The 24,622-nt window shown below is 58.4% G+C and overlaps 12 protein-coding genes across 12 annotated transcripts; 6 read left to right on the forward strand and 6 right to left on the reverse strand.

Moving 5' to 3' along the window:
* THITE_2122873 (uncharacterized protein) lies at positions 1 to 3,622 on the reverse strand. Its single transcript, XM_003657249.1, has 4 exons — positions 3,071 to 3,622; positions 2,757 to 2,999; positions 1,773 to 2,387; positions 1 to 1,686 (listed from the first exon to the last, which is right to left on the reverse strand). Exons 1-4 carry the CDS (start codon positions 3,428 to 3,430, stop codon positions 562 to 564), a joined length of 2,343 nt encoding a protein of 780 aa, XP_003657297.1. The 5' UTR covers positions 3,431 to 3,622; the 3' UTR covers positions 1 to 561.
* Positions 3,623 to 5,643: 2,021 nt separating this feature from the next.
* THITE_2122879 (uncharacterized protein) lies at positions 5,644 to 8,088 on the forward strand. The gene is made up of 3 exons (XM_003657250.1): positions 5,644 to 6,563; positions 6,620 to 7,485; positions 7,546 to 8,088. Exons 1-3 carry the CDS (start codon positions 5,780 to 5,782, stop codon positions 7,630 to 7,632), a joined length of 1,737 nt encoding a protein of 578 aa, XP_003657298.1. The 5' UTR covers positions 5,644 to 5,779; the 3' UTR covers positions 7,633 to 8,088.
* THITE_2122880 (uncharacterized protein) lies at positions 8,089 to 9,895 on the forward strand. The gene has a single exon (XM_003657251.1). It carries the CDS (start codon positions 8,544 to 8,546, stop codon positions 9,840 to 9,842), a length of 1,299 nt encoding a protein of 432 aa, XP_003657299.1. The 5' UTR covers positions 8,089 to 8,543; the 3' UTR covers positions 9,843 to 9,895.
* Positions 9,896 to 10,160: 265 nt separating this feature from the next.
* On the reverse strand, positions 10,161 to 10,949 carry THITE_122364 (uncharacterized protein; the record flags this gene model as incomplete). Its single annotated transcript, XM_003657252.1, has 2 exons — positions 10,161 to 10,191; positions 10,303 to 10,949. The coding sequence occupies 2 exons, from the start codon at positions 10,947 to 10,949 to the stop codon at positions 10,161 to 10,163; spliced, it is 678 nt and encodes a 225-aa protein (XP_003657300.1).
* A 474-nt stretch (positions 10,950 to 11,423) lies between these two features.
* THITE_156465 (uncharacterized protein) lies at positions 11,424 to 11,795 on the reverse strand (the record flags this gene model as incomplete). Its single annotated transcript, XM_003657253.1, has 2 exons — positions 11,424 to 11,567; positions 11,637 to 11,795. 2 exons carry the CDS (start codon positions 11,793 to 11,795, stop codon positions 11,424 to 11,426), a joined length of 303 nt encoding a protein of 100 aa, XP_003657301.1.
* Positions 11,796 to 12,188: 393 nt separating this feature from the next.
* THITE_156464 (uncharacterized protein) lies at positions 12,189 to 12,776 on the reverse strand (the record flags this gene model as incomplete). The annotated part of the gene is made up of 2 exons (XM_003657254.1): positions 12,189 to 12,571; positions 12,626 to 12,776. The coding sequence occupies 2 exons, from the start codon at positions 12,774 to 12,776 to the stop codon at positions 12,189 to 12,191; spliced, it is 534 nt and encodes a 177-aa protein (XP_003657302.1).
* A 1,367-nt stretch (positions 12,777 to 14,143) lies between these two features.
* THITE_2122881 (uncharacterized protein) lies at positions 14,144 to 15,075 on the forward strand. Its single transcript, XM_003657255.1, has one exon. The coding sequence runs from the start codon at positions 14,305 to 14,307 to the stop codon at positions 14,695 to 14,697; it is 393 nt and encodes a 130-aa protein (XP_003657303.1). The 5' UTR covers positions 14,144 to 14,304; the 3' UTR covers positions 14,698 to 15,075.
* Positions 15,076 to 15,659: 584 nt separating this feature from the next.
* On the forward strand, positions 15,660 to 16,440 carry THITE_2055217 (uncharacterized protein; the record flags this gene model as incomplete). Its single annotated transcript, XM_003657256.1, has 2 exons — positions 15,660 to 15,928; positions 15,999 to 16,440. The coding sequence occupies 2 exons, from the start codon at positions 15,660 to 15,662 to the stop codon at positions 16,438 to 16,440; spliced, it is 711 nt and encodes a 236-aa protein (XP_003657304.1).
* A 741-nt stretch (positions 16,441 to 17,181) lies between these two features.
* THITE_2122883 (uncharacterized protein) lies at positions 17,182 to 18,181 on the reverse strand. Its single transcript, XM_003657257.1, has one exon. The coding sequence runs from the start codon at positions 18,065 to 18,067 to the stop codon at positions 17,273 to 17,275; it is 795 nt and encodes a 264-aa protein (XP_003657305.1). The 5' UTR covers positions 18,068 to 18,181; the 3' UTR covers positions 17,182 to 17,272.
* A 1,454-nt stretch (positions 18,182 to 19,635) lies between these two features.
* THITE_2055279 (uncharacterized protein) lies at positions 19,636 to 19,860 on the forward strand (the record flags this gene model as incomplete). Its single annotated transcript, XM_003657258.1, has 1 exon — positions 19,636 to 19,860. A coding segment is annotated over one exon (225 nt), but the record flags the coding sequence as incomplete, so codon positions are not given.
* Positions 19,861 to 20,285: 425 nt separating this feature from the next.
* On the reverse strand, positions 20,286 to 21,775 carry THITE_2055536 (uncharacterized protein; the record flags this gene model as incomplete). Its single annotated transcript, XM_003657259.1, has 2 exons — positions 20,286 to 21,419; positions 21,476 to 21,775. The coding sequence occupies 2 exons, from the start codon at positions 21,773 to 21,775 to the stop codon at positions 20,286 to 20,288; spliced, it is 1,434 nt and encodes a 477-aa protein (XP_003657307.1).
* A 1,184-nt stretch (positions 21,776 to 22,959) lies between these two features.
* Positions 22,960 to 24,353, forward strand: THITE_156458 (uncharacterized protein; the record flags this gene model as incomplete). Its single annotated transcript, XM_003657260.1, has 2 exons — positions 22,960 to 24,025; positions 24,100 to 24,353. The coding sequence occupies 2 exons, from the start codon at positions 22,960 to 22,962 to the stop codon at positions 24,351 to 24,353; spliced, it is 1,320 nt and encodes a 439-aa protein (XP_003657308.1).
* Between the last annotated feature and the right edge of the window lie 269 nt (positions 24,354 to 24,622).

Genomic DNA, 24,622 nt, shown 5'->3' on the forward strand with positions numbered 1-24,622 from the left:
GTCAGCGATAATGCAGGCATTGACAAGGTGAGGAAGGCAAAGGCGATGCGGTCTAAGGAATGCCGTTGAATAGCTGCAAGATGGTTGCACGCGGAGAGCACGGAAGACAACCAGAGACTCCGAATTGTTCCAGCTGCATGTCGAGCCGCACCTACTGTCAGCCGGATCGCAACTGCCGTTATTCTCGCCCGTTCAGGGGGGAAGGAGAGAGGTAACTGCCTTGCCGTCCCTCGCAGCAGTGTTTCTCCACACTGGCGAAATGTCCCCCTGGCCCCTCGGATCCAATCTCAGCCAAACGGAGCTCTCCCACATCCCAACTCGCGGCCAAGTAAAGCACGGGGCCTCATGACGGTAGCGTGTAGGAGAAGGAAGTCGTAGCTACCATTTACAGTCGTACCATACTTCCCACAGATACCCCAACATCGTCCCACTGTGTACCCGAGACTCCAGACATGCGCCAGCCAGCGACCATAACCCAGTGGTATCTCGAATAATCCAACCCGTCCAGCAGTGTTTACCGCCCAGTAACCGCTCTTCCAAGCCCAGCCTCTGATGCCTCACTCAGAACAGGTCGTCACCATTATCCCCAATCGCATTCCACCGCTTGGGGGCCAGCTTGCGCATCTTCTTCGGGCTGGTACTCGCCGCTGAGCTGCGCACCGAAGCCTGGTCGTCACTAACGCGCAGCTTCTCCATCTTCAACAGCAGGCTCGCCTCATCATCACCTCCCTTGGCCTTGCAAGCGGGACGGGGACTCCCGGTCTCCGCCGCCGGCTTGCCCCGAGCAGCCACCACGCTCGCGTCACTGCTGCGCTCCTGGAGCGGGATCCGCTTGGTGGGACTCAGAGCCGCCAGCTCGCGGCGGAGGACCTCGTTCTCGTGCCGCAGCCGCTCGTTTTCCTGGTGCACGTCCTCGACGAGGACGTTCTCCTTGTCCTCGTCGTCGCCGGGCAGGCCGTCGTCGCTCGGCGCCGCGACGGCCACGCAGCCCATGCTGCGCTCAAACACCTCGATCTTGCGGCCCCAGTGCTCCTCGCCGCGCTCCATCTCGACCTGCATGATGGCGCGCCATCGCGCCATCTCGATCTCGAGCCGCCGCTCGAACTCGTTGGTGCAGTCCTCGCGGATCACCTGCTCCAGTTCAATCATGCGGTCTTCCATCGACAGCAGGTGCGACTCCGCTTCCTCGCGGGCGGCCCGTTCGGCGTCGAGAGCCTGGCGGAGATACTCGACTTCTTCCGACAGGCGGGCGATCTCGAGCGCGGCCGCCTCCATGGTGGTCCGGTGCACGTCGCTGCCGGGGCTACCCACGGGCGAGGCGTTGCGGACAATGTTGGGCGACGACAGGAGCTGCGGGTAGCCGGGGGGCGAGAAGGGACGGGAATGGAGGACCGGCGACTCCAGCGGGCTGGAGCATTGCCGCGGTGCCTGTGCGGCGGCGGCGGCTGCCGTCAGGATGGTCTGCGTGATGCTGGGAATGCGGGGCACGGTGACCTCGCGGGCGAGGGCGCTGTATCGGAGGATCTGGGACGTCGCGTTGAAGTCGCCGTGGGGATCGGCCGTGACGATCATGACGGCTTTTTGCGGGTTGCGGTGTCTGCCCGAGGAGTACGAAGAAGGGGACGGGTAACAGTTGGAAAAGAGCAGCTCGGTGAGCTTGCACTGCCGGAAGGGGACCAAGTTAGGCTGCGGGGGACGGACGGGGGAAGCGGTTTGTTAGTTTTCGTGCCTCGGCCATGGTGAGCGACGCGAAGGGGCGACTGGTTACTGACCTTGTCCTTGTTTGCTGCGTCGCTTTGCATCTGCAGACACTGGCCAAGGTACATCAAGCTCTCGTTAATCTTGCCGGCCTCGGCCAAGGTCGCACCGGCAGTCTTTGCGTCCCTCGCTCTCTCGCTGCCGGCAAGGTCGACCACTGTGAGAGTGCTCCCGCTCCAGGACGCTTCGCTGCCCAGCCTCCCCCTGCTCTTACTTCGTTTCTTGACCTCCACACAGAAGAAGCCATGGCTGCGCGAGCTCACGCTGTTGCTACCAGTCCCGGCCACCCGTCGCTCATGCAGGCCTGCCTCGAGCACCAGCAATGCCTGGTGCAGGCTCCCGCAGATTATCTTGCGCAGCCCTGCGACGACCTTCCGATCGGGAGACGCCTCGGTCGACTTGAACAGCAGCGGCCGTCGGCGGTACTCTTTCGTCGAGGCTGATTTTGTCGCCGGCGTCAAGAGGTCGAAGATTCGATCGTTGTACACCTCGTACATGGAGATGAGGACGGCATATTCGGACGAGGGATCGCAGGACACGGACAGGGCACTGACATCGGGCTGCTGCGGGAAGGACGAAGGGCGATGGAGTCGGCGCGACGGCGTCTGTCCTGGCCCATGAGGCTCGGCCTGGGCATGCAAAGCAGATTTAGCGCCAGTCTTCAAACGGATAGATGCAGTCGGAATCATAAAATGCTTGACGCCCCGCTGCTCCCGGAGGACCCGCTTGACTTTGAGCGGCTGCTGGTGTTGAGGGCTGCGGTCGCTGGAGTGGCCAATGTTATGGGGGAAAGCATTGCCACGGCTGGGACCGGATGTATCCTCAACATGACTTCTGCGCTCCCGGTAAGGTGTCGCAACCGGCGTGGGAGGCGGAGCTGAGTCTTCGCGACTAACAATGCGCACGCTTCGGCATCTTGCAGAGAGCTGCGACCCACTGAGGCCGTGCTGCGCCGACTGGCGAGAGTGCAGTTGGGGGGGAGGCTGAGGAAACCCTACACTGATGGGAGTCTGCGCCCTTGCGCTGGCCCGGAAGGGCAGCGGCGCGTCTGAATATACGCTGTCTAGGAAAGTTGACGCCGAAAAGATGGCCGCCTCGGATGGATCGGACGCGATGATCGATTGCTCGAGGGCAGGATCGGAATCGCAGTCTAGGACGTTGGGGCCTAGCGATCGGAATATTACATCGAGTGAGAGTTGGGTCAAGCCACGCTGCGATCGTGATCCGAGAATTGTGTGTGTCTAGTTGCCCAAATCAGATCTCGGTCAGATACACGCTGCAAACACGACCAGTGGCCCGGGCGATGACGGACCTTTCCCGACCCCGTGACGCCCAGCGTAGCCAGCAAGGCATCTGTCCCATCCCCGCCGCACGGCGCAAGCACGCCCTTGACCAGGTTCGCAACTCCGGTACAGTGGAATACGTCGAGCTGGGTCGCGTCCTCCTCGAAAACCTGTGTGAAGGCGAACTTTTCGATGGCGCGTCGTCGATCATTTGGCGGGTTCAGCGTGATGTGCTTGGGCGGCTCCGCTTCGTCATCCGGTCTCTCGACCGTCAGAAATCGTTCCCCAGAAGCTGAGCCTCCGTTGGGTGGAGGCCTGAGTCGCAGGTACACCTGGAAGAGGTTCATGGCCCTCTGCGTCGATGCAGACATGGCCGGCTCTTTGTCCATGGGACCGGTTGCGAAACTGGGTGGACGGTGGTGGTGCCACAACGCGGGGGGAAACAGTCGAATGGTGTTCTAAGTAGCTGTGGCTGTGATTCCAGGGAAGCAACGCTGACAGTAACGGAGTGGAAATGTTGGTAGATATTTGGGAGAGGCTCGACCCGGGTCACGCCCGACCCAGAATTCTCGAAGCGCGCGCACGAAATTGTTTTTGCCAGGCCAGGGATGTCAGCAAGTTTCCCCGGCAACAGTGCATCTTGGCGACCGATGGATAAGGCGATAAGATAAGAGATAAGATCTTGCCAAGCCGTCACCAGCTTCAATTGCATCTCCAAAACCACCTGAAGCATGTCCTCTGCATCGAAATGATTATTCTACATAGTACCTTACTTAACATTAACGAGGTATATCCCGTAATTAGCGGACAAGCTATACGTTAGCGGTCGGTTTGCAAGCAGATGCGGAAGTCAAGCGGACAGCTGCAGCCCAGGTCCTAAGGATTTCCGGCGCGAAGACCGAATCCTCTGCCTCGGAAGCTGAGTTGAATCTGTCACCTCTGCCGCCCCGGTGTTTGGCGCTTTCCCCGGAATTTTCCCCAGCTTCCCACATCCTGCTCCCGTCCAGCAACGCCCAGTCACGAGGGTTGCGTCTGACTCAACGCCGGCACGGACCGTCAGCCTACCCGATTGGTCGATATCTTTGTTCCAAAGAGAACGTGGCGGCCGTGGGACAACTGACGCTACCTCAAAACTGCATGATGAGGGAGGAGCCGAGCTTCCCTGGGGTACAGATGTTGTGACTCGAGTCGGGATTGCCAGCTGGCAGATGGTAACCGTCCGGTAGCTACTCCGTAGTCCTTGCGATACCCTAGCTCAGTCTGACCTCTGACTCCTCTTCCCGTGACTCGCTGAGGATCCACCCAGGTCGGAAGTTCCGCGGTGGAGGTGGTGTGGGATTGCAAGACGGCAGTGGCTGCAGTCATGAACAACGATGCACTCCGTCATACCTTCACTAACTGTCCCTTGACTCTGATGCATCTATCCGTACTCGCACACCTAGCGTTAACTAATCTGTGCCCTGTGCTTTTGGCAAGCGGATCAGACTGAATGCGGGGCAGAGAGCCAGGCGGCCCCGCCTTGAAACCCGCACGGCTGGACACGCACGGATGGCGTCTCACTGCTCGAAGCTGGGACCAGACTCGACGGCCAGAGGGATATCTGAGTGAAATCCTGCGCAGAGTGGAAATAAGCACCTACCGCACCTAGATACTGCGTCGCTGCTGCCAATTGACCGAACGCTCGCCTGCCCTGGCCTTTGCACCCTTTCACCGAGGACCGCCATGTGTCCGGCTCCGCCCCGGGCAAGCGATGCGGCCAACGCAACTCGTGCCGTGCAGGAAAAGAGCGGTGACGAGGCTGCTCCAGGTTCCGTTGGCTGACTTGGACGCCGGCAAATTACCCCAGCTTGACGCAGCAGTTGATTGTGCTGCCGCGGGCTGGAGTGCCGTTACTGCAGGGCTCTCGGTTGCGGCTGCCCCACCAATCCGACCTCAGTGGTGGATTGAACCGATCTCACCCATCCAACCAACCCTGGCCCTGGCTCCAGTCGAGTGCCCACCAGTGCGAAAAAAAAGTGGTGGTCAAAAGCGGCCCGCTGTCCCCTCCTCGAGCCTTCCCTTTCCCTTCTTGCACTCCCCAACCAAACCCAACCGTCAGACAACGAAGTCGCCCTACCGCACTCAGAACTTCAGTACCATCCCCATCCAATCTTCGTCGAGCTTTTTCAAGATGCCGTCGGCCGTCGTTGAGCTCTAAGCGCCCACTGCGGGCGTGCCAATGCCCCCCGGCGCGCCCGCAGTCCAGCAGCCTCAACGAGATTCTCAAATCCGCCAACTTCCCTCGACGAAGATTCTGCAGGCTTTCACCGTCTCGAGCCCGCCTCTGCAGCTGGCAGCGAGTCTCCTACCAGAGAAAGTCTGCCTTCGAGCTGAAAACCACGAGTTCTAGAATTCGGCCCCGATCAAATCGGCCCAACAGCGACCCCTTCGTGAATACCTGCCTGACGCCGACCTTCGAGATCTGAGCATCACCACCACCCTGGTTTCTCTCAACTCTCTCCTGAACCAAACCCCCGGCTCCCAACGTATCCCGTTTGCGCACTCAAGTGCTCCCGCCAGTACTTGCACAACGGGCAGAACCGCACAACCCAAAGGCACCACCTCTCACGTAGGTGTTCGGACCCTCACCAGCCGGTCCGTTTGCAAGGTCCACCGCCGCTCGGCTGAGACCGTGCGCCGTCCGCTCTTGCTCTCCACCTACAGTAGCTACCCGCACCCTGGCACCGAACGCTCTCGCTATGGTTCGAAGCGTCCAGCAAAAGTACGCCAGCGCGCCCGTCCGGGCCACCAAGCACCAGGACTCTGATTCGTCATCACTCGACCTGTCAGACGACAATGGCTACTCTGGCGTCGAAGACGTCAGCGATTCCGATGATGAGGACGAGGAGCGTGTCTTTGCGGCCGAGGAGGAGCACATAATCAATGATGCATCGCGAAAGCGATCCTCAGCTCCCCCTCGGCCGCTGCTGGAAGATGATGAGGAGGATGATGCGGACGAAGAGAGCGAGGCGGACGAAGCAGAAGAAGAAGAGGCGGAGTCCGAGCTTGAGGAAGCTGACCCCGCCGACGACAGCGCTAGCTGGGGAGGCATCTCGTCCGATCACGAGGAGCCTGGCCCCGCAGAACCCTTCGCCAGCGACAACGTTGACCAGGCGGCTATCACCACCATTGAACGCCATGTCCGCTTTGCCGGCGTGCCCGACAGCGACTCGGACTCGACCACAACCGATACTTCGGATGCCATCAACGATTTCTTCCCCGATATATTTGTAGAGCAGAGCGCCCTCGACCCCTCATTTCGTCGGGAGATTGAGGCCGATGACGAGACTTCCTCGAATGATTCATTTTGGGACTTCCACAGCGCCGCGCTCGACGCCTTGGCTCCGGCCTCAGACGACGAGGTCGGTGCCCTAGATTCGGATATCACGCCGATGGCGACGCCCGGGCCTAGCCAGCCTTCCACCGATGCGTCCACTCCCGTCGCTATCCCGGCAGACGAGCTGGACCTCGACGGATACGAGTGTAAGTCAGACCGTCGGAATGTGTGGGAGCGCTGAGTCCTAATCTTGCTCTGGCAGCCGACGGTGAGACGACCGAAGAAGATGTGCCGGAACCCGTTGTCCGAAAAAGGCAGATACGACGGACGCCCTCAGTTGAGCCGTCCTCCGACTCGGACACGGAGAGACCTGTCCGGCGTGGCCTCGGGAAGCCTCGCGCGGGCCGGTTCGATCTCGACAGGTCGGATAACAAGCCCATCGGCGTCGTCGATCCGAATTCTGGGAAGATGATCATTTTCACTCCCCGCCGCACGAACCAGTTGGATCTCTCGCCCGAGTCGCTCCATCTTGACTTCTCCAGGCAAGACCTGCCCGCCTACTCCCCGCCGGTGAGGAATCCTGGTTTCATCATGATGGGAGCTATGGCGTCTTCCAATACCTTTGGGGATTTCATGAACATGCAACCATTCGGCCCGGCCGAGGCCTTCTTCCCTTGCACCTCCGACGCCTTGACGGGCGAGGAGAGCGACGACTCGTACCTTGCCGGTGTAGGCGAGGACGATGAGGAAAGCATGCTCCGAATTGAAGACTTTATCACGTTCCACAATGATCCCTCCGACGGGGAGGAATCGGGTGCCGAGTGGAACGGCGATCTCGTTTCCAGCCCCACGCGGCCCAAGACCGCCGCGAGCAGCGCAAGCGCTGCTTCCGAATCGGCTGCAGCGCATCCGCTGCTCACGCACTTCGACAACAATTCGGACGCGGTCGGTGCCTTCCGCCGCAACCAGATCAACCAGCAGCTGATCTATAGCGACAAAGCCAGCCAGGAGTCGCTCGCATTCTCAGGGCCCTACTACCACGGCACGCTCCGAGGCATCAAGGCAGGAAGCTTGGAAACCGTCACGACGCCCATCACGCCCATTCGCAGGCAGAAAAGAAGCAGCACGGTAGGGATGAATGGATTCTCGGACCTTCAGCAGAGCAGTCCACTCAACGCGCTGTCACAGAAGAGGAAGGCATCGGGCAACCACGCGGACGCGGGCATGCACAAGCGACACCGGAGTATCTCGGACATGGAAGTCTTGCGCATCTGACGCCCCCCTTGGGGCGGACTCGGCGGCAGCGGGACTGTGCAAATTACGTCGGAGGACGGCATGGTCTGGGCCCGTCAGTCCTCGGAAGTGGACGCGGAAACTCCCCCCAGCCATCCCTGGCCTCGTAATGTTTTGACGACGAATCCTTCGACCGAACGATCTTTCACTTTGTTTCCTTCTCTTGCACTTATCCGACCCGTCATGACGAGTTCAGCGTTTTCTCTTTTAAGCCCGGTGGAAAGGGCGGTCGCAGCGAGGGATTTCTGACTGGTTCTCCGCGGATCTTCTCCTGTCACTATTTCGAAGCTGGTGGAATTACGGTGCCGGATTAAATATTTTTGTGTTTCTTTTTTTCCCCCCGTTTTCTCGTTTTCTCTTGTCCTTTTGCCCGAGACGAAGACAACTTCACGGCGCTAGACAGACGGCTGGTCAAAAAAAATGCCGGTTTGGCTGGTAGAGGTAGACAAAAGCGGGACAGACATCTGCGGATGTCTTCGGCTTCGTTGTCTTTCGAGGACACCAGGCGGCGCTTTCTTATTGGCGCCGGAAGATGGGTAGATCTCCATGGGGAGCAGGACAAGAGCGGTAGTTACGATGCAAATCTATGAATGATGCTGTGTCTTCCTTGATGTTATAAGCGTGTTTTTCCATTAGGCACAAGGCTCAGCCGCAGATTTTCTTTGCTCCGACGCTCAGCGTGCTCTGTCAGCCAGAGGGGCTCAGCCTGCGTGGCGCAGGGCGAATTTAGGTATGTTGAAGGGCGGCCTCTTCTGAGCCTGTCAGCCAACCTTGAAGGAACCCCGCTCCTTAAGCTGAGGATTCCCTCCGCGTCCAACTGAGGAGGCACCGAACACCAGCCCGAGTATCCCTTTCAAAATTGAAGGAGCGAACTTGCGCGGATTCAATTCTCGATGGACTTGGGCACCGTTCTCACTGTGGTGGACGTGGTCCGGAAGGCTATCGCCATCTACGAACGCATTGAGAGCCTCCCGCAGCAGATGGCCCGTCTGGGGCAGCAGATGGAGCGCATCAACATCTTTCTTGTCCGGCTCGAAGCCTTCGTGAGGGCAAAGCCGACCACGGCTGCGGCGATGCTGTACTCCGGGGAGAGGGAAGACCTCGCCAAAATCCTCGGGGCGATCCAGACCAACGCGGCCAAGGTGTACGACCTGTTCGACCGCTACGAACAGGGCATCATCTCTCGATCGATGGAGCTGGAGTTTCGCGCCAAATGGATGTCCCGCCTCTGGTTCTCGCTCGTCGACAACAGTCCGGACAAGATCCAAGCTATCATGGAGGACATGGACTCGGCCCTGAAAGTCTTGAGCTACTACCTGGCCCTCATGCCCCTGATGGCTGCCAACAACGCAGCACCTGCGTTACCTGCGTCGGCACAGCCAAGACCCGACAGGAGCCCAAGACCCGGCAGGAGCCCGAACAGGAAGACAGCAGCACCGCCACCAGCAGCAGCAGCAGCAGCGAAACACACAACCGGCTCGCCACCATTGCCCTCGCCGGCCCCCCCGCGGCGGGAGTACAAGGTCCTCTTCGTCGACGCCTACAACACGGATCGCAGCGTGGTCGCAGAAGCCCTGCTCAAACTGTTCAGACAGCTGACGCTCAAGGACCGGGGAGACTGGCCAATCGCGGTGGTGGAATCGGCGGGATTCTTCGTCAAGGCGGGCAGCGACTGCGTCGACCTGATCGACGGTCTGAACTACAGCTTCGAGTCGTTCAAGAAACCGTTGATAGCGGGCGGCCAGACGCCGGGCAAGGTGCCGCTGGCGGCCGTCTTCGACAACAAGTGGTGCGACTTCCCGTTCAAGCGGGACGTCCAGACGGAACTGGCCGCGCACTCCTCGCGGGGGATGCGGCGGGACATGTTTGCGCGCTTCGACTTCATCGCCGTCTTCACGCGCCGCGAGCACGACAACATGATCAAGCTCAGGGCGCAGGTCACGGCGGACGGGACGGCAGCAGTCCCGCGCGGCAAGGGGAGGGTAGTGCAGCTGGGGGCCTACCTGACCCGGCCCGGCGGCGTCGTTCGGGAGATCCTGTATCCCCTCAAGAACGGGGACGGTAGCAAGGACAGGGAGGCCTGGAATCGGAAGGTGGCCGAGATCAAGACGGCGCTCAAGAAGTTCCTCGAGCAGGAGATGGACTGGAAACAACAGCTTGGCAGCGGGACAGCAGGGGCTGGAAGAAGCTAGTAGAAATATGCTTGCTCACCGGAAGACCGCGCTGGATGTGGTCGGTTTGTGTTCGAGACCCGTTCGTTGGCTGCTCAATCAGCTATACAAGGAGTAGGGAGGCCTATCAGTCACAGGTCAAATTCCAGACGTCGTAGAGTTGTATAACTGTTGAAGTCAAGCAAGCCACGTTCAGAGACGAATCAGTGAATGAGTTGAATTGAATTCTTAAAAGAGCCATGTTTATTTTTGGTTGCAAACATCCACGCTGGAGGGTCTACATGGACGTTACTTGTCAGTTTCTACAACTCAGCATTTCTTCGTGGGGAGAAAACTAAGTTATCTTGCGGGCGTCAGCGCGGGCTGCCCCCTGGGCAGAAAAGGAAACTTGGTCTGAGATGCTGGCAGCACCCGGGAGCAGTCCATCGAGTTTCCATGACAGGTGACGCAGTACCAGCGGTTGGCGTCGACCGTCCGGTACCTGCAGCAGGCGGGCAAGTAGGCGCCGCAGTCGGGCCAGGCACACGACCGCTGCGAGTCGGGCGAGTTACAGATCCAGTTGATGGCAAGCCACAGGTCGCGCGAGATGACCGGGGTCATGCAGGGCAGCAGACGGTCCAGCTTGGTGTTGTGGCCGCAGCACGTGAGGGCGGCTAAGTCGAGGACGGTCCGGCGCAGCAGCGAGTACCGCCGCTGGAGCATATCCTTTTGCAGCGGGCCCATGCGGGGCTCCAGGTAGAGGCGGCGGTCGATTTCTTGCATCTCGAGGCGCGCCTCCCGGATCCGCACATGGTTCATCTCGATCTTCATCCCGACCCTGAGGCCGGCCACCAGCAGGCATTCCCGGCAGAGCATGTGGCCGCAGGGAAGGTCATGCAGCTCATTGAGGGCAACACGGATGCCACAGTCACCGCAGGGCAGCGTCCAGACCCTGCCGTCCCTCCTGCCGTTGCGGGCGAGCATCCTTGCAAGGTGGCCGTGGGTGGTGTCGTAGCGGTGGTTGCCGCAGTTTTCCCAGCCGTGCAGGTGGAACTTTGGAATATTCGCAATGACCGAGCGCGGGGGCGGCAAAGGGTCATCGTGATCTCTTCCTCCTGGCCGGCTCCAGGGTGGAGGCTGGGTGGTCATCGCCTCGCTGTGTAGTTGATACTTCGGGTCTCGACGGGAAATACCAAGCCCCTACTGACACGCACACGGAGTAATAGCTGTTGCTGTAGTTGGGATCTTCCGCAATCATCTGCGCGGCCATGGCAATATCTGTTTTATAGCCATGGAAGGACCTGCCGCAGCTTCCTGGTGGACTTTGAGCAGCATAAAGCACGTTGTTGTGCGGAAGACCAGGAGGGCTGTGTTAGTCGATGCATTGGACAGAGCTTCAAAGAACAGTATCTGAGGGAATAGAGCTGCCCAACAATTGCTTTGTTTTCGACGCCTTGTACAGTCATCCCAAAGGGATTGATTTTCCTCCGGCAACCTGCGGCAACTAGGACGCTCTGGATGGCCCAGGTTCCCCATGAGCAACTGAAATGCACGATTGCAAGAGTTGTCCGACCCGCCCACAACGTAAGCCGGTGTCGTGCTTCAATGGGCCACAGGCCATGTTTACGCGTCTTTGGTAAGTCTGCCGGCCTTCATCTCGCGCTCTCCCCGGCGCGCAATAGCATCGTCCTTCTGCACGCCTGCCTCGCTTCCAAACGCCTTGTCGACGGCCGCATTCAAGCCTCCCCGCAACGACTCCCCAGCCCCCTACCGGTTGTCAGAACGGCTCACTCGAGTATGTTGTATGAGGGCGCATTGTGAGAATTGACTACGCACGTGGATGCCGGAAAAGACGTCTCTTACCCCGCGACCGACCTGTTCACCGAGCTTTCCTGATGCGCTGCTGGACACCGGCTCGGCCGTGGCTTTGTTCTGCGCTTGTGATCCTGCTGCAGTGCCAGGGCCGGTGACGTTGGTGTCCCGTTGGTTGTTCATTGCGATGAAGAGTTCACTGAACGCAGCAGATAAACGCTCTCAGTATCTCGTTCCGATGCGCAGCTTCCTCCTCCCCGTCCGTGGGACGCGGATTGGCACTTGGCAGCTGTTTTATGCCCGCTTCAGTCTGTGGCGTCACCCGATATCTCGATTTCCCTGTTGTCGGGTGTACACCGCAGACAGCACGCCTTACTGAGTGCATGTACCTGCACAATACATCTTAGGAGCTACGCTGTCCCGGTTTGGTCAGTGGCTGCAACGATATCCAGGACGCGACAGCGTTCGTGCCAAAAACTCAACATCCGTCGGAATCCATGACCCAAGAATGAGATGGCAAGCAAGGACGCAACAGGAATGAAACACTCGTAAGCACTAAGCCTCCTTCCCGAAGCATTACAAACTGCAGACTCCGTTCCTACAGATGATCAAGCTGTAGCCGCAGTCGGCATCTGAATGACACGAGAACCCTACATTGAGCGTCAGCGTCAGGATGCCGCCGTCATATCGCGAGTAAGTGCTCCACGCGTACCAATGCAGGCAGCTGGGCTGGAGCCACACGCAGGTGTTGCGCCGCCTGGTGACCCGGTCGGCTGGCCCCCCCCCGGTTGAGTCTGTGGGAACACCTGGGGTTGAAGTGACATAGACGGTCGTGGTCACGACGATGGTCGTCGGGTTGGCGGTTGGGCCTCCAGGCTGACTGGAGTCCGGGCTGGCGCATTCGCCATCCCGGCAGGCAAGGTCGCCGTCGCAATCTTCGTCGGAGTCGCAGGAGTCCCCTGAGGCAGCTGGTCAGCCCGGTTTATTCGCAACGATAGCAAAAGCGCTCTCACCAAGGCAGTGGTCTGTCCAAGAGCAAGAAGATGACCCGTCGCCTCCATCGAACTGGCGAGCGACAACACGGGCAGCGGGGGATGGTCCGGCGACCGCGGCCCCTGCGCGTAGGGCGGAGGTCAAAGCCGCTGCAAGGTAGGCCAGCTTCATGCCAACAGTTTTCCTAAGCGGTGTGTGGTCCAGAAATGCGCTTCAGTCTATGGCTTCGGCGTTCAGATAGCGACGGCGCCCCAGCCGAGCCAGCTGGCTACTTGACCGCTCTTTAAATGTCCGCCTCTACCGCCGCACTCCTGGCTCCGCGGAGGTCACTGGCATGGACATCAGCGCACATAACGACTGCCGTATAGTGTGAACGATCAAAAACTGAGTCGAGTCCCTTCTGCAGCACTCGTGGTTCGTGATTCGTCATCGGTGAGAACTCGACCCCTTGTCGTTGGCCGGAAGCGTTGAATGGTGTTTATATGAATAACAATACATTCCAGTCGCCGGCATATCGTTGCCGGGTTGTCACCCGGTTGGGCTTGCGAGGCCGCAGCATAGTACCGGCTCGTTTAACCAGAAGGGTTGCACCCGGTAGGAAGCTACGTAGCCTGCATTTCGGTTACAGAATGAGAAGAAATGATGGGTGGAAAATTTTGAAAGCAGTCAAAACGGAGAGGTCCCACGAGCTCCAGCCACCCCGTACTTGAGTGCCGCGGAGGGGACCAGACCATTGCGCGAGACGAGCCGCGCAAATCAGGGGTGCAGGGAACTACTGCGGAGAAAACCTGGAGGCTTGCTGGCCTGATCACTGCGTGAGGGTCCTTGCTCCACGCAAGATTTATTACCTGTGCCGCCTGCGCAGGCCTAGGTCCAGAGCCATCAGAGTCCACAGACCGCCGCACCGGCTTCCGAATCTGCTCATGCTTTCCGGGGGGTTGCCGATAATTCAAAGCCCTATGCGCCTATCTAGCTAACTGCGGTACCTGTCTTTCCAATTTGGATTGGTGTAGGAACCATTTAACGGGCTGCGAATGTTCATGATCAAGCCAGGTATTTGCGGACATGGAGGCTCGGATATCTAACGGTGATGGTGGATTAGGTAGCGGATGGAAGAGAGAGTTGACCTACATAGATGCCTGCTGTTAGAAAGGCATCCGATTGATAGTCAGGGGAAGAAATGGAAGAAAAGAGGACAAAGACCAACACAACAGCCTGCCTCACGGCTCGAAGACAACAGAATAGTCCTGTTTGATACCAGAAGTGAACTGGAGGGGGATGCCCCGCTTCGGTTTTGAGGACCAGAGAACCGGGGCTGAGAGCAGCTTGGATCCGAGTGGTGTCTGGATAGTGCCGGTCATGTGGAATCTTTGGACCAGTGACTAGACCAGAGGGCATCATCTTCCCAAATGGACCGAATTGTGCTTCGACACATCCCGCTCTCTCCAATGAACAGTAGCTTACGTGATCCTGGATAATCCGGCATCAGGCAGCCGTTCGAGCTTGGGGAATGTGGTTGCGTCATGCTTGGGCATGACGTCACGAGCAGGATAAACTGCTTGCGATCAAGCAGGGACGGCAGTTTTAATTTTTAAGAGATGCACCATGGAAGCTCTGCTCTCTTGCACAGCTTGCGCCGACATTCTAGTCAAGTACACCCGACATCCAATATCACCAGAAAGAGAACAAGAGACACACCATGACGCTCGACGCCCTCTTCTCCAGCGTGCTGCTGCAGCTCTGCCTCGCCTCGCTGGGCCTCGCCGCGCCCGTGTCGACAGCGTCCATGGACAACAGCTGGCAGTACGGCACCGGCGGCGGCCTCTTGGGGCTGGTGGTCCTCATTCTGGATATCATTGTTTTTAGTCAGTCGCATCCGGCCGGCTGTTCCCCGCTCGCACCTTGCAAACATTCCTGGAGCTATGCTAACAATCACCCAGTCGAGGTGCTTCAGTCGAGCCGTCCGCCGATGCAGAAGCTCGTGTGGTGCCTGGTCGTCTTCCTGTTCCCCGTCATCGGGATGGCCGTCTACTACCTCTTTTCGAATCGGTCTGCCTACCAGCGCGGATCCGGCTACGAGGCTCTGGCCTAGTCATCGATGCCTGTCAGAGGAAGAATCAGGTGCATGGACAGACAAGGCGCGTTGTGCTCAGCATATACAAGGGAGAAACTTGTTGGGAGAGGTTGTGATATCTGGACCGGCAGTCCAGGAAGATCATTTTTGAGCCGAGCTTTGAGCCGAGCTTGGAACCAGGCTTGTAGCCCGTAACGATAAGAACTCAGAGGCCCGTTTCTACCATTTCTTTCTGCTGCCTGCCGCATCCTTCCCGGCTGGTCATTTCCTTTGTTCGATCGGCTCTCCAAGATTGTCAGGATACGCGCTGTTTGCGCTGAGGCATCTTCACGTGGGTGCTGTTACATCTCCCGGGAGAGGGTGCTGGGAGCGGGTTTTTGAGTTTTTTGAGGGGTGTTCTCTTGCAAATGGTTTGAGGGGTTATGCTCGCCGAGCGCCGCTCCCGACGACGAGAGCGACAGGGTGTTCTGCTCGTTGGGATCTTTGCGGTGTCTAATAGCACACTACACGCCTCCCGTCCCCTGAGAGCTTCAATAGCGGAGAGCCAAGCCCACGCAACATCCTAATGCTCTATGCGGCCGTATGGGCTTTGAGAACGGAAGAAATGGTGTCGGGCAGGTTCCCTCTCCGCGTTATGATCGACATAAAAGGTACCGCAGATGATTTGCTCGAATAAATTAAGGGCCACTTGCCCACGGTCCGACGCGACCGGCTGTTAATTAGGAGCTGACATAGCATGGGCAACAGCCGCGGGCGGAATTCCAAATTGAGCATTACGGAGGGAGTAGACAATCGCTCCATACAAGCTGATCTATGCAACAGCGGCAACATACTATGTACATAGAGTCGCGAACTCCAGCGGCGGGTCCAGAATATATCTTAAATACCTTGTCCCACGTCCCTTCGATGCGGCCCCTATACGACTTCCCACTTTCTCTGGACACTGGCATCCCTTGCTGAGACGGTCCCAATCCGCAACCATGTTCCGTCAAACCGCCCTACTAGCCCTTGCTCTGCTGCCCTTCTCGCTGGGCCAAGTGTCTGACGACTTCGAGAAGGGATGGGATCAGACGGCATGGCCAATCTACGCCCCCGACTGTAACCAGGGCGGGAAAGTGAGCCTCGACAGTTCGACGGCTCACAGTGGGAAGAACTCGATCCGGGTCGACGGAGCCGGTGGCTACTGCGGACACGTATTCTTCGGCACGACCAAGGTCCCTAGCGGCGATCTCTACGTCCGGGTCTACGTGTAAGTGCCAATATGAGGCGGACGGCGGATGGTATACAAAGACAGCTCTGACATGCATCCAACTGTGCAGTAAGGCCTCCAAGGCTCTTACCGATTCTCACGTGTCCTTTATCACGATGCCGGACTCCGCGCAAGGCTCCAACAAGCACCTCCGCATCGGCGGCCAAAGCAAGATCCTGATGTACAACCGCGAGTCGGACGACGCGACCCTCCCTGACCTTTCCCCGCAAGGCATCGCCACATCCACCGCTCTCCCTACTGGCAGCTGGCAATGCTTCGAATACCATATCGGCACCGACGGTACGGTCGAGACCTGGCTGAACGGCAACGCCATCGCCGGTTTGACGTCCAAGCCGGGTGTAAGCAACCCCAATGCGGCCCAGTGGCAGAGGAGCTCCATCAAGCCCAAGCCGACGGCCGTTTACTTCGGTTGGGAATCGTATGGCGGGGACACCAACACGTTTTGGTACGACGACATTGCCATCAGCTCGACTCGGGTTGGATGCACATGAAAGGCTCTGTACCTTTTCCAGCACGATCAGCACGGGCGCAGTTCGCTGTTCTTGAGATGGGCATTCGCCAGACTCTGCGCTGTACATAGCTTGCATATGCATGTCGCTAGAAGTTCAGCATACACAGCCGTTCTTGTTCCCGATCAGGCTGTTCTCGTTCCCGGTCGGCCTCTGGGCAACCGACTCCAAGACAGCTTGCCAACTCACCGAGCCTGGCCCGCCTGCATCTCGACGTGAGCCTGACGAGAGAAGTTGCTTGAGAGCCAACATCATGCAGGTTTGTCACTCACGGAGGGTTCGGTTGAAACCATCCAGTGCGGGGTTTGTGTAAGGTACTTAAGCCTAGTGAGTTTGGCCTTGCGGACACTCTTGGTTCAATGAGCATCCTTCTCTGCAGCACCGTCAGTCCCACCCTCATCTAGACGCAGACATGTGCAAGTACGCCAAGCAAACGCTCAAGTTCAAGGAGTGCAAGAACTCCACGCCCCATGTCCCTACATTCCGGGTCCTCGCCTACGGGTGCGAGACCGATAAAGGATTGCAATGCGAAAGCCTCGAGTTGGACATCAAAACCGTATCTGGCTCAGTGTCCGTAATGGGTGCTTCTCCAAAGTGCCCCCAGAACTAATGTGGGAACCTAGCTCCCCATTCATCTCGAGACGCCCATGGCTAAGCAAGGTATACGACATCTACAGTGTTGGGCCTCTACAACGAAACACGCTGGAAGCGGGCAAAGTGCGGTTGGTTAGATGGAATTTGGAGGATCGGGATTGGGAAACTTGGAAATGGGAGTCTCCTTTGTTTGTCCAACTTTTCCCAGCACACTCTGGCTCTAAGAGTGGTAGAGCTCCAGAGGAGTCTCAGACACGATTTGTCGTGTCAAGACTTCCAAAGCGTCGTTAGCACTGTGAAATTCTTCATGCCAGCACTTCCCTATCACCTGAGCCGCCGCGTTGCCCTCGAGAGAAGGAAACTCCTCGCGCGCATATCTCGCCTCCACCTCCTCATCCTCGAGGCCCTGGAAAGGCCGCTGCCAGGCTGTGATCTCGTAAATCGCCGAGCCCAACGCGAAGAGCTCTCGCTTGACCGCCGGGCGATCGCTGAATCGCCTCCCGCGTAAAGGTAGCTCGTATTGGGTCTCTTCACAAAACGTTGGCTTCAATCCGCAGCCCTCGAGAAGCGAGGCGCCAAAGTCACCCAGCTTAATTCGGAATCCGTGGAAGAGGAACAGATTGCGACAGCTCAGATCGCAGTACTGCACACCTTTGGAGTGGAGGTAAGCGAGGCCCGTCGCGACGTCGAGAGCCATCCGCAACCGGGTCTGCAGCGGAGGCGGTTGGCGGGGATGCTCGGCAATATACTGCCGGACGCAGCCCAGCGGCGCGAGCTCTAAGCGAAGCGAGTGAACACCAACGCAGTGCTCTTCGAGGCCAAAGCACTTGAGGATCTGCGGATGGTCGCCGAGGTGGGCGTAGATAGCGGCCTCTCTTGCTAAGTCGTCCTCGCAGTCATCTCGGCCGATGTAGTACTTGCCATCTCGCCAGACCTGATGGCCCTTCAGTACTGTCTTGTGGTCGGTGGTCGTCACGTAGCAAGTAGCCCCGAGGCCGAGCAATTCGTAAGGCATCAACAGGGGGGCGGGTGTGAGCAAGGCAATTTGGCGTCGAGGCCCGGGGCCTGATATCGGATGGGCGACGGCGGAATTCGCAGAATCTCGGGGTTTGGAAGAGCGACAGCTTTGAGCCAGGCTCGTAAATTGGTTCACGTTAGGGAGCCAACCGAATTCGGCATTACAGTTAGTCCGACGGCAAAGAACCCCTGTCTGCCTTTTCTTTGTATCTTTTTCTTGCGTCCCCAATGGCGCGGCACCACCGGAATGACCCGCAAAGAATCATGGCCTCTCCCGCGCTCATCGCTGGCTGTCCCTTTCACCATTGCTTTTGGGTGCGTCAGCCGAGGCGTGCACGTAAATGCCGGACGCGCTTCCGGCGGAACTTTGGCCCATCGCCTGGATAGCGAAATCATCGGTGCTTATCCTTCGTATCGGCTTCTTTCTGCTCGGGAGCGGTCTGAAGGTGCCGGCGGTTTCCGTTTGGGTCGCACGGGCGGCTCAGCCGTGGCTTGGCTGTGGCAGAGGAGCGACTGCATCATCTCGAGGGTTGGACAGTGACTTAGAGATGGCTGACTTTCAGCCAAGTGACCAACCAATATGAACTCGTATTGTGTCGCTGTGGCTACGGGAGAGAGGTGCTCTCAATGAGAGAGGGAGGGAGCGAGAGAGGGGCGGAGGGTACGCCGGCGCGTCAAGAGGTTCAAAGTTCAGGTAGAGCTCCCATTCCTCGTTCTGCTTACGGCCGCTCGTCAGTTGCTTCTACGTCAACCTCGGGCAGGATTAGGACCATGGTGGTGAGGTACAGCAGCCAATGTCACATTCCCGAGTTGTTCTCAGACCTCCGCGTCTGACGCAATATCAAAAGTGCGCCGTGCAAGACACCCGGGTTGTGACCCTGAACCCGTGTCACCTGTGCATTCAGGTTCAACAAGTTGTCTTCACTATCCAAGTTGTCCAAGCCATTCCTATGGGAATTCCGGCTCAACCGGAGCAGTCTACGAAGCTTGGATAGAAGTGACTGAGGGAATGCTTCCCCGGTTGTTTGCGGTCGAAATCGGAGTTGCAACTGTATGCCGTAGTAATCTAACATATCCTTTCTGCCATGTCGGCTGGAGCCCGGCTTGCCTTGATTTGGTTAAACGCTGATACCAGGTCCCGGCCGCTGCAGATTTCTTACCCGTTTCTTTGGCGGCATACCTCTTGACAACCTCATTTTCAACAGGGCCGGCGCAAACGCCATGGGTGGGTCGCAGGAGTGGCTGAACGACGATCAGTGGTTGTACGACTACACCACAGCAGCCTACGGCTTCATGGACTAGCAGCAGCTCGGTTTCGATGCCCGGATAAAGAGCCTCGCCCGTGGCCTCTTCAAGTACAGCATGAACGTCGTCGACGCCAAGCAGCTTCGGTCCCCCAATAACGCCGCGGTGCAGGCGGTCGAGTACATCTACGAGGCGAACTACGTGGGCACCTTGGTTTATTCCGGGGCCAAGCTCATTACGCTCATCTCGACTGTTATGCATCCTTTCTCGCACGAGATGGAGCCCCGCGAGGCCGCTCAAACAGACGAGCAGTAGCTTGCCTTCGCTAAGAAGGCGCTGGGCAGCTTCTGCCAACCTGTCGGAATCTGCGCCATGTTGCCCCGCAAGGACGGCGGCGTCATCGACTCCGATCTCCGCGTCTACAGAACGACCGGACTGCGTGTCGTCGATAGCAACATCACTCCTGCTCCCCCTTCGGCCTACATCCAGGCCGCGACGTACGGCATCGCCGAGGTCGCCGCCGCCAAGATCATCTCCGGTGCATAGAGAAACACGAGGGAGAAGGCAGGGTGCCGGGCCCGAACGGCCGTTCTAGTGGACGTATATCCTACAAAACACTCATAATAATGACTCGAGATCGCGCATCGATGAGGGCTGCCCGCCCTGGAGTGCCCCAATGGCCATGACGGCCCCTGTGCCAGTCTTTCCCTTTGCTCCCGAAACGCCAAGACGCCGATACTTAACGGCGAGATCCAAAACCGAGAAAAAACCCGCGACTGTCCTTGCCCACCATGAGAGAGGTTTCCTGTGCTCGCCCGCCCCACCCACAGCCATGTCTCTTAGTGTCAATGAGATGTATGTCTCTACAAATCAAGGAATTGAGCCTTGGCAAGTCCATCCCCGCCAGGTGCCCTCAGCGGTTCCAAAGTCCAAAGGCGGCTCGTTACCGAGATACCTTCCTCGCACCTCCGTTATTCTGGGAACATGCCAGGGAGCCGGGGTGTCACGATCTCGCTTGCAGTCGCGACCTGGTTGGGAACCGAGACCTTGTGAGCCGGTCCCGCGCCTCTCAGAGCGGCCAGTCGGATCTTCTCGGGGTGCTTTGGTTGCATCGCCGGCGATTCTTTTTCCTGTGCCGGTTTGTTCACGGCCCATCGCCGAACTCCTTCAGCTTGCAGCTGGATCGCCAGTGATTCCTTCTCCTGCAGCCACCTGTCTAATGCCCGGATTCCTTCATGCTGTACCCGCAACGCCAATAGCCGCTCCTGCGGCTTGGCCCGCAGCGACGGTTGTTTCCTGATGCCGTCCTTTTGGGCGCGTATGGGCTGTTGCTCCAGTGGCCTCTGTGGGATGCGGTTCGGGAGGTTGCCCGGCGACAGCGCGGGCCGGGGCGGCTTTTGGTGGCGACGCCGAGGGTACTCGATGACGGGCGGGGGCGCGGGCCGAAATCTGGCTTGCCCGTGGAGGACAATGGCTGCCGGCTGCGGCACGTCCGGTTCGATAGGCGGGATTTGATTCCTCGGAGTGGTCAAACCTTTGCCGTGAAACAAAGCGACGAGCATCTGAGCGGCCGATGCCCGAAGCATCGGGTTCACCCTTGCCGTGGGTTGGAGCTCTGGGCAGCCACCTGCTGCGGCCTCTTGGGCAGCCCGTATGATGTCGCTAGGACTGGTCACAGACTTCGGCGGAAAATCGCAGTTTGGGAGAATCTCGGCCATGGTGACAAAAAGAGACCATACGTCCATCTTTGGGGTCTGGGACTGGCCGTTGTAGAGTTCTGGAGCGAGATACAGGCTGGTCCCGCAGAAGGTCTTTGCGTCTCGAAAGTCTTTGGCGAAGCCGAAATCCGCCAGTTGGAACAGGTACTTGTCTGGGCCCAGGACCTGGTAGAGGATGTTCAGCGGCTTGACGTCTCGGTGACAGTAGTTTCGGAAAGCGAGGTAATCCAGGGCTCTCAGCATTTGGTCCAGGACTTGAGTGCAGAGCGGTTGGGACGCCTTTCCCCCTCCAACAAGCGAATGCAAGTTCCCCTGGCGCAAGGGCATAAAGATGAGCGGCTTGTCGGTGTGGAAGTCCTTTGTCCCCAAGCATTCAATGATATGGTCCTGGCCCACGTTAGGATTAGCGACGCAGAGAAGAGTTTATAGGAGTGTGGACTTACATGCGAGACCGTTTCCATCATCTTAATCTCCCGGTGTAGAGCAGATCGCGCTACTTCCGGATCCATGCCTGCCTGTCCTCTGAGATCGACCTCCTTGACTGCAAAGGGGTTGCCAGATGCCTGATCAATTGTCTTGTAGACCTTGCCGAACCCGCCCTCCCCGATGAGAACTCGGCTGCCTTTGAGCTCTGTGAACAGGGGAGCTTTTGCAGACCGGAGGCGCGTCATGTACCATGAGTTGGCGGTGGAGGTCTCGGGGATCGAGAGGTCGCGTGACCTGACGTCTTTTAGCCGCTGCATGGAATCTTCGTAGCCTTTGATGGCCATTTCCTTGAGAGACTGGATCGGGTCCGGACCCTCGGTAGACCGCCAGACCAACTTGAACTCATAAGACGCAATCGTGATTTCGTATTGTTGTCCGTAAATGATGACACAATCTCCAGAGATTTCTTCTTCATCATCCCCCCAGTCAGATGGCACAATCTTGACAGACGAGACTCGCTTTGTCCGAACGGACAGCATCACAACCAGTGTTTCTGGGTGTATTTCGAACGCCACGTGAACAGCTGAGTAGCTCTCGCGGAGGATCAAGTCGGTGTTTCGCCCGAGTCTGGTAATCACATTACCGCGAGAAATCGGGGGAACATGAAAGCCAATTTCGAGCCCTGGCTTGTTTTCGGCGCTGAGCGAGACAAACCGTCGGTTATCAGGATGTGAGAGAGCCTCTTCGGCAGCCTGATTGCCACGGAGTGGGACGAGATGGAAGAGGGTTCTGTCGTTGGCTGCCGAGTTTCGAGCCATGATGGGAAGGGAGGAGAGTGCGAATGGGACTGGAGCAGGGAGCTGAACGTTGCTTAGCTAGCGGCAAAGGGATGAAGTCTTGGTCATCTTCTTTTTCTTCTTTTGATGGCAAAGCTGGGCAGTCCGACTCCATTTCACAGATTTCCGAGTTGCGAATGAGCACAGCAGATTCCGAGAATGACAGCATGTTGGCTGAAATGAGCGCCCACCAACACACATGGCCTAACGGAGGCGGCGGCGCCACTGAGCGCATAGTACAGCCATCCTATTCGCACGAAGCCCTGTCCTTGGAAGATGGTGTGAAGGTAGAAGGTTGGTCACCGCAAGATGGTTGGTGACGGATTTTCCCTACTGGAACAAGTGTGGGAGGGGTCAAGGCAGGGGCAGGCGGCAGATGCAACCGCTGCGGCCCTCCACAGCGGCGCGAAAGTCAGGCGCTAAAGCCAGGCGCTAAATTGCGGAAATCATTCCCAGGTCCGAAGAGGCCGAGCAGCTCGGCCTTAACTTCGGTCATGGAGCTCCTCATCGACATCGGCAGAGCTTCCAGTTGCTCCTAACACCAGCCGCCGCAGATGACTCGACATCCACACCAACCTTGGAACCTCAAAATCGCATTCCTCTCGGTCTAGCACGCGACTGCACGCGACTGGCGCGCGACTGCACGAGACTGTACGGCGACAACCATGCCACCATTTTTTGATCTGTTGCAGCTCCAGGACGCCATAACCGCGCGCGCAGTGCCGGTTCTCGAGCGGCTGGCCACCAGCCCGAACCGTCTCAACAATTCCTTAAACAACCGATTCGAGCGCGATGACCCGCCACCATACGTGTCCTCGAGCGAATCCGAAGAGGAAGAAGCACTGCACCATCCGGTGCTCTCTCGGCCCCGAGAGATAGTCCTCGAAGAATACAGGGATCTCCTCAGCAGGCCTTTGAACGACAACGAAACTCAAAATCTGGTGTCGTCGCTTAATGGAATCGGCATCTACACGCCCGGTGGCCGCTATCGCTACGAGGCGAGCCGGGAGCATGACCTGCTGAGCAGCTTTTACAGATCTGTAAACGCCAACTCACACGCCAATGATCTCTTGAAAGGGACAAGCGGCTATCAGAGGCGCGATGTCATTGTAAGGCGCAATATCAGGAAGCGATGGCAGCGCCTTGGCATCTGGAACCCTGAATGGGGCATTCCTGGCCGGGTCAATAGACAGCCCAACGACAACTTGAGGAGTTGGAAGTGGAAGTGGCAGCATACCGCCGATCCGCCTCCCTCTGACCCTCGGCATCCGGTCAACCGAGCGGTGCAGCTCCGCAGAAACCTCGCCTACGGCGAGTACGCTCCGCCTCCTCCACGCTCCCGCCTTCGAGATGATTCTTCCACCTCTGAGGCCGAATCGTTCATCATATCCAGGCCTTGGTTCGTCTGGGAGGTTGAGAAGTTTGAATTCAGGGAGAGACAGCGTCGCATTCCGGTAGAGAAAAGGGGACGCCCGAATCCTGGCGAAGATAGTCTGGTAACCAAGTGGTGGAAAGAAAGAGGCGACTGGACACCTGGGTGGAAGTGGCGTCACGAGAGCCCCTCACCGGAACCCGAAGATCTGACGCTCCTGAACACGGACGACATGGATTTCACGCCCTCTGAGGTGGACGCCCTCGAGGTGATCCCTCCCACTCCGCCGCCAAAGCCGACAACCTTTCAACCGGGCTTGCCGGAGACGGGGGGTCTTTTTGATGGCCCGTGGCAGGTTGGTTTCAAGCCTGCTGATCCTTCCGGGGACGCGCTCTCAGGCGCTGCAGATGCACCTGAAAACCAGCTTGTGCAGGAGCTGGAGGAGAGCCCCCCCAATCCGCCGCCACGCCGCCGTGGACGTCCACGCAAGCAGTCCCAGCCAGCAAGGGTTGCTGCTTCATCACCACCACCACCACCGCGGCGCAGCGCGAGGATAGCGGCAAGGAATGCCAATCCTCCACCGCCACCTCCAGCGGTCACCGCCCAGGGAACGCGGACTCGCAGATCGAGGGGGCCTCCAGCCGCACCACCGTCGCTCAATGGACCTTCGGCCGCCGACACGCCTAAGAACAGGGGTCGCCCTCGAAAGAAGCAGGACGGCAGCATTACAAAACCAGTTGCTTCCACAAGCAAAAAAGCGAGGAGAGCCAGTGGCAGGACAGCTGCAGTCGCCGTGGCAGCGGCGGCCCGCGTGGTAGATGGGGAAGTGACGAAGGGAGTCGCAGCAGCCGGTAAACGGCGACGAGGTCGTCCTCGACGGACAGGGTAAGCCCAGGTGATTGGGGTCAAGTCGGGTGAGCTGAGTCAGCCACTGAATGGCAAGACTTTGGGAGGCG

This window comes from Thermothielavioides terrestris, chromosome 5, assembly GCF_000226115.1.
Source record: "Thermothielavioides terrestris NRRL 8126 chromosome 5, complete sequence".
Classification (NCBI taxonomy): domain Eukaryota; kingdom Fungi; phylum Ascomycota; class Sordariomycetes; order Sordariales; family Chaetomiaceae; genus Thermothielavioides; species Thermothielavioides terrestris.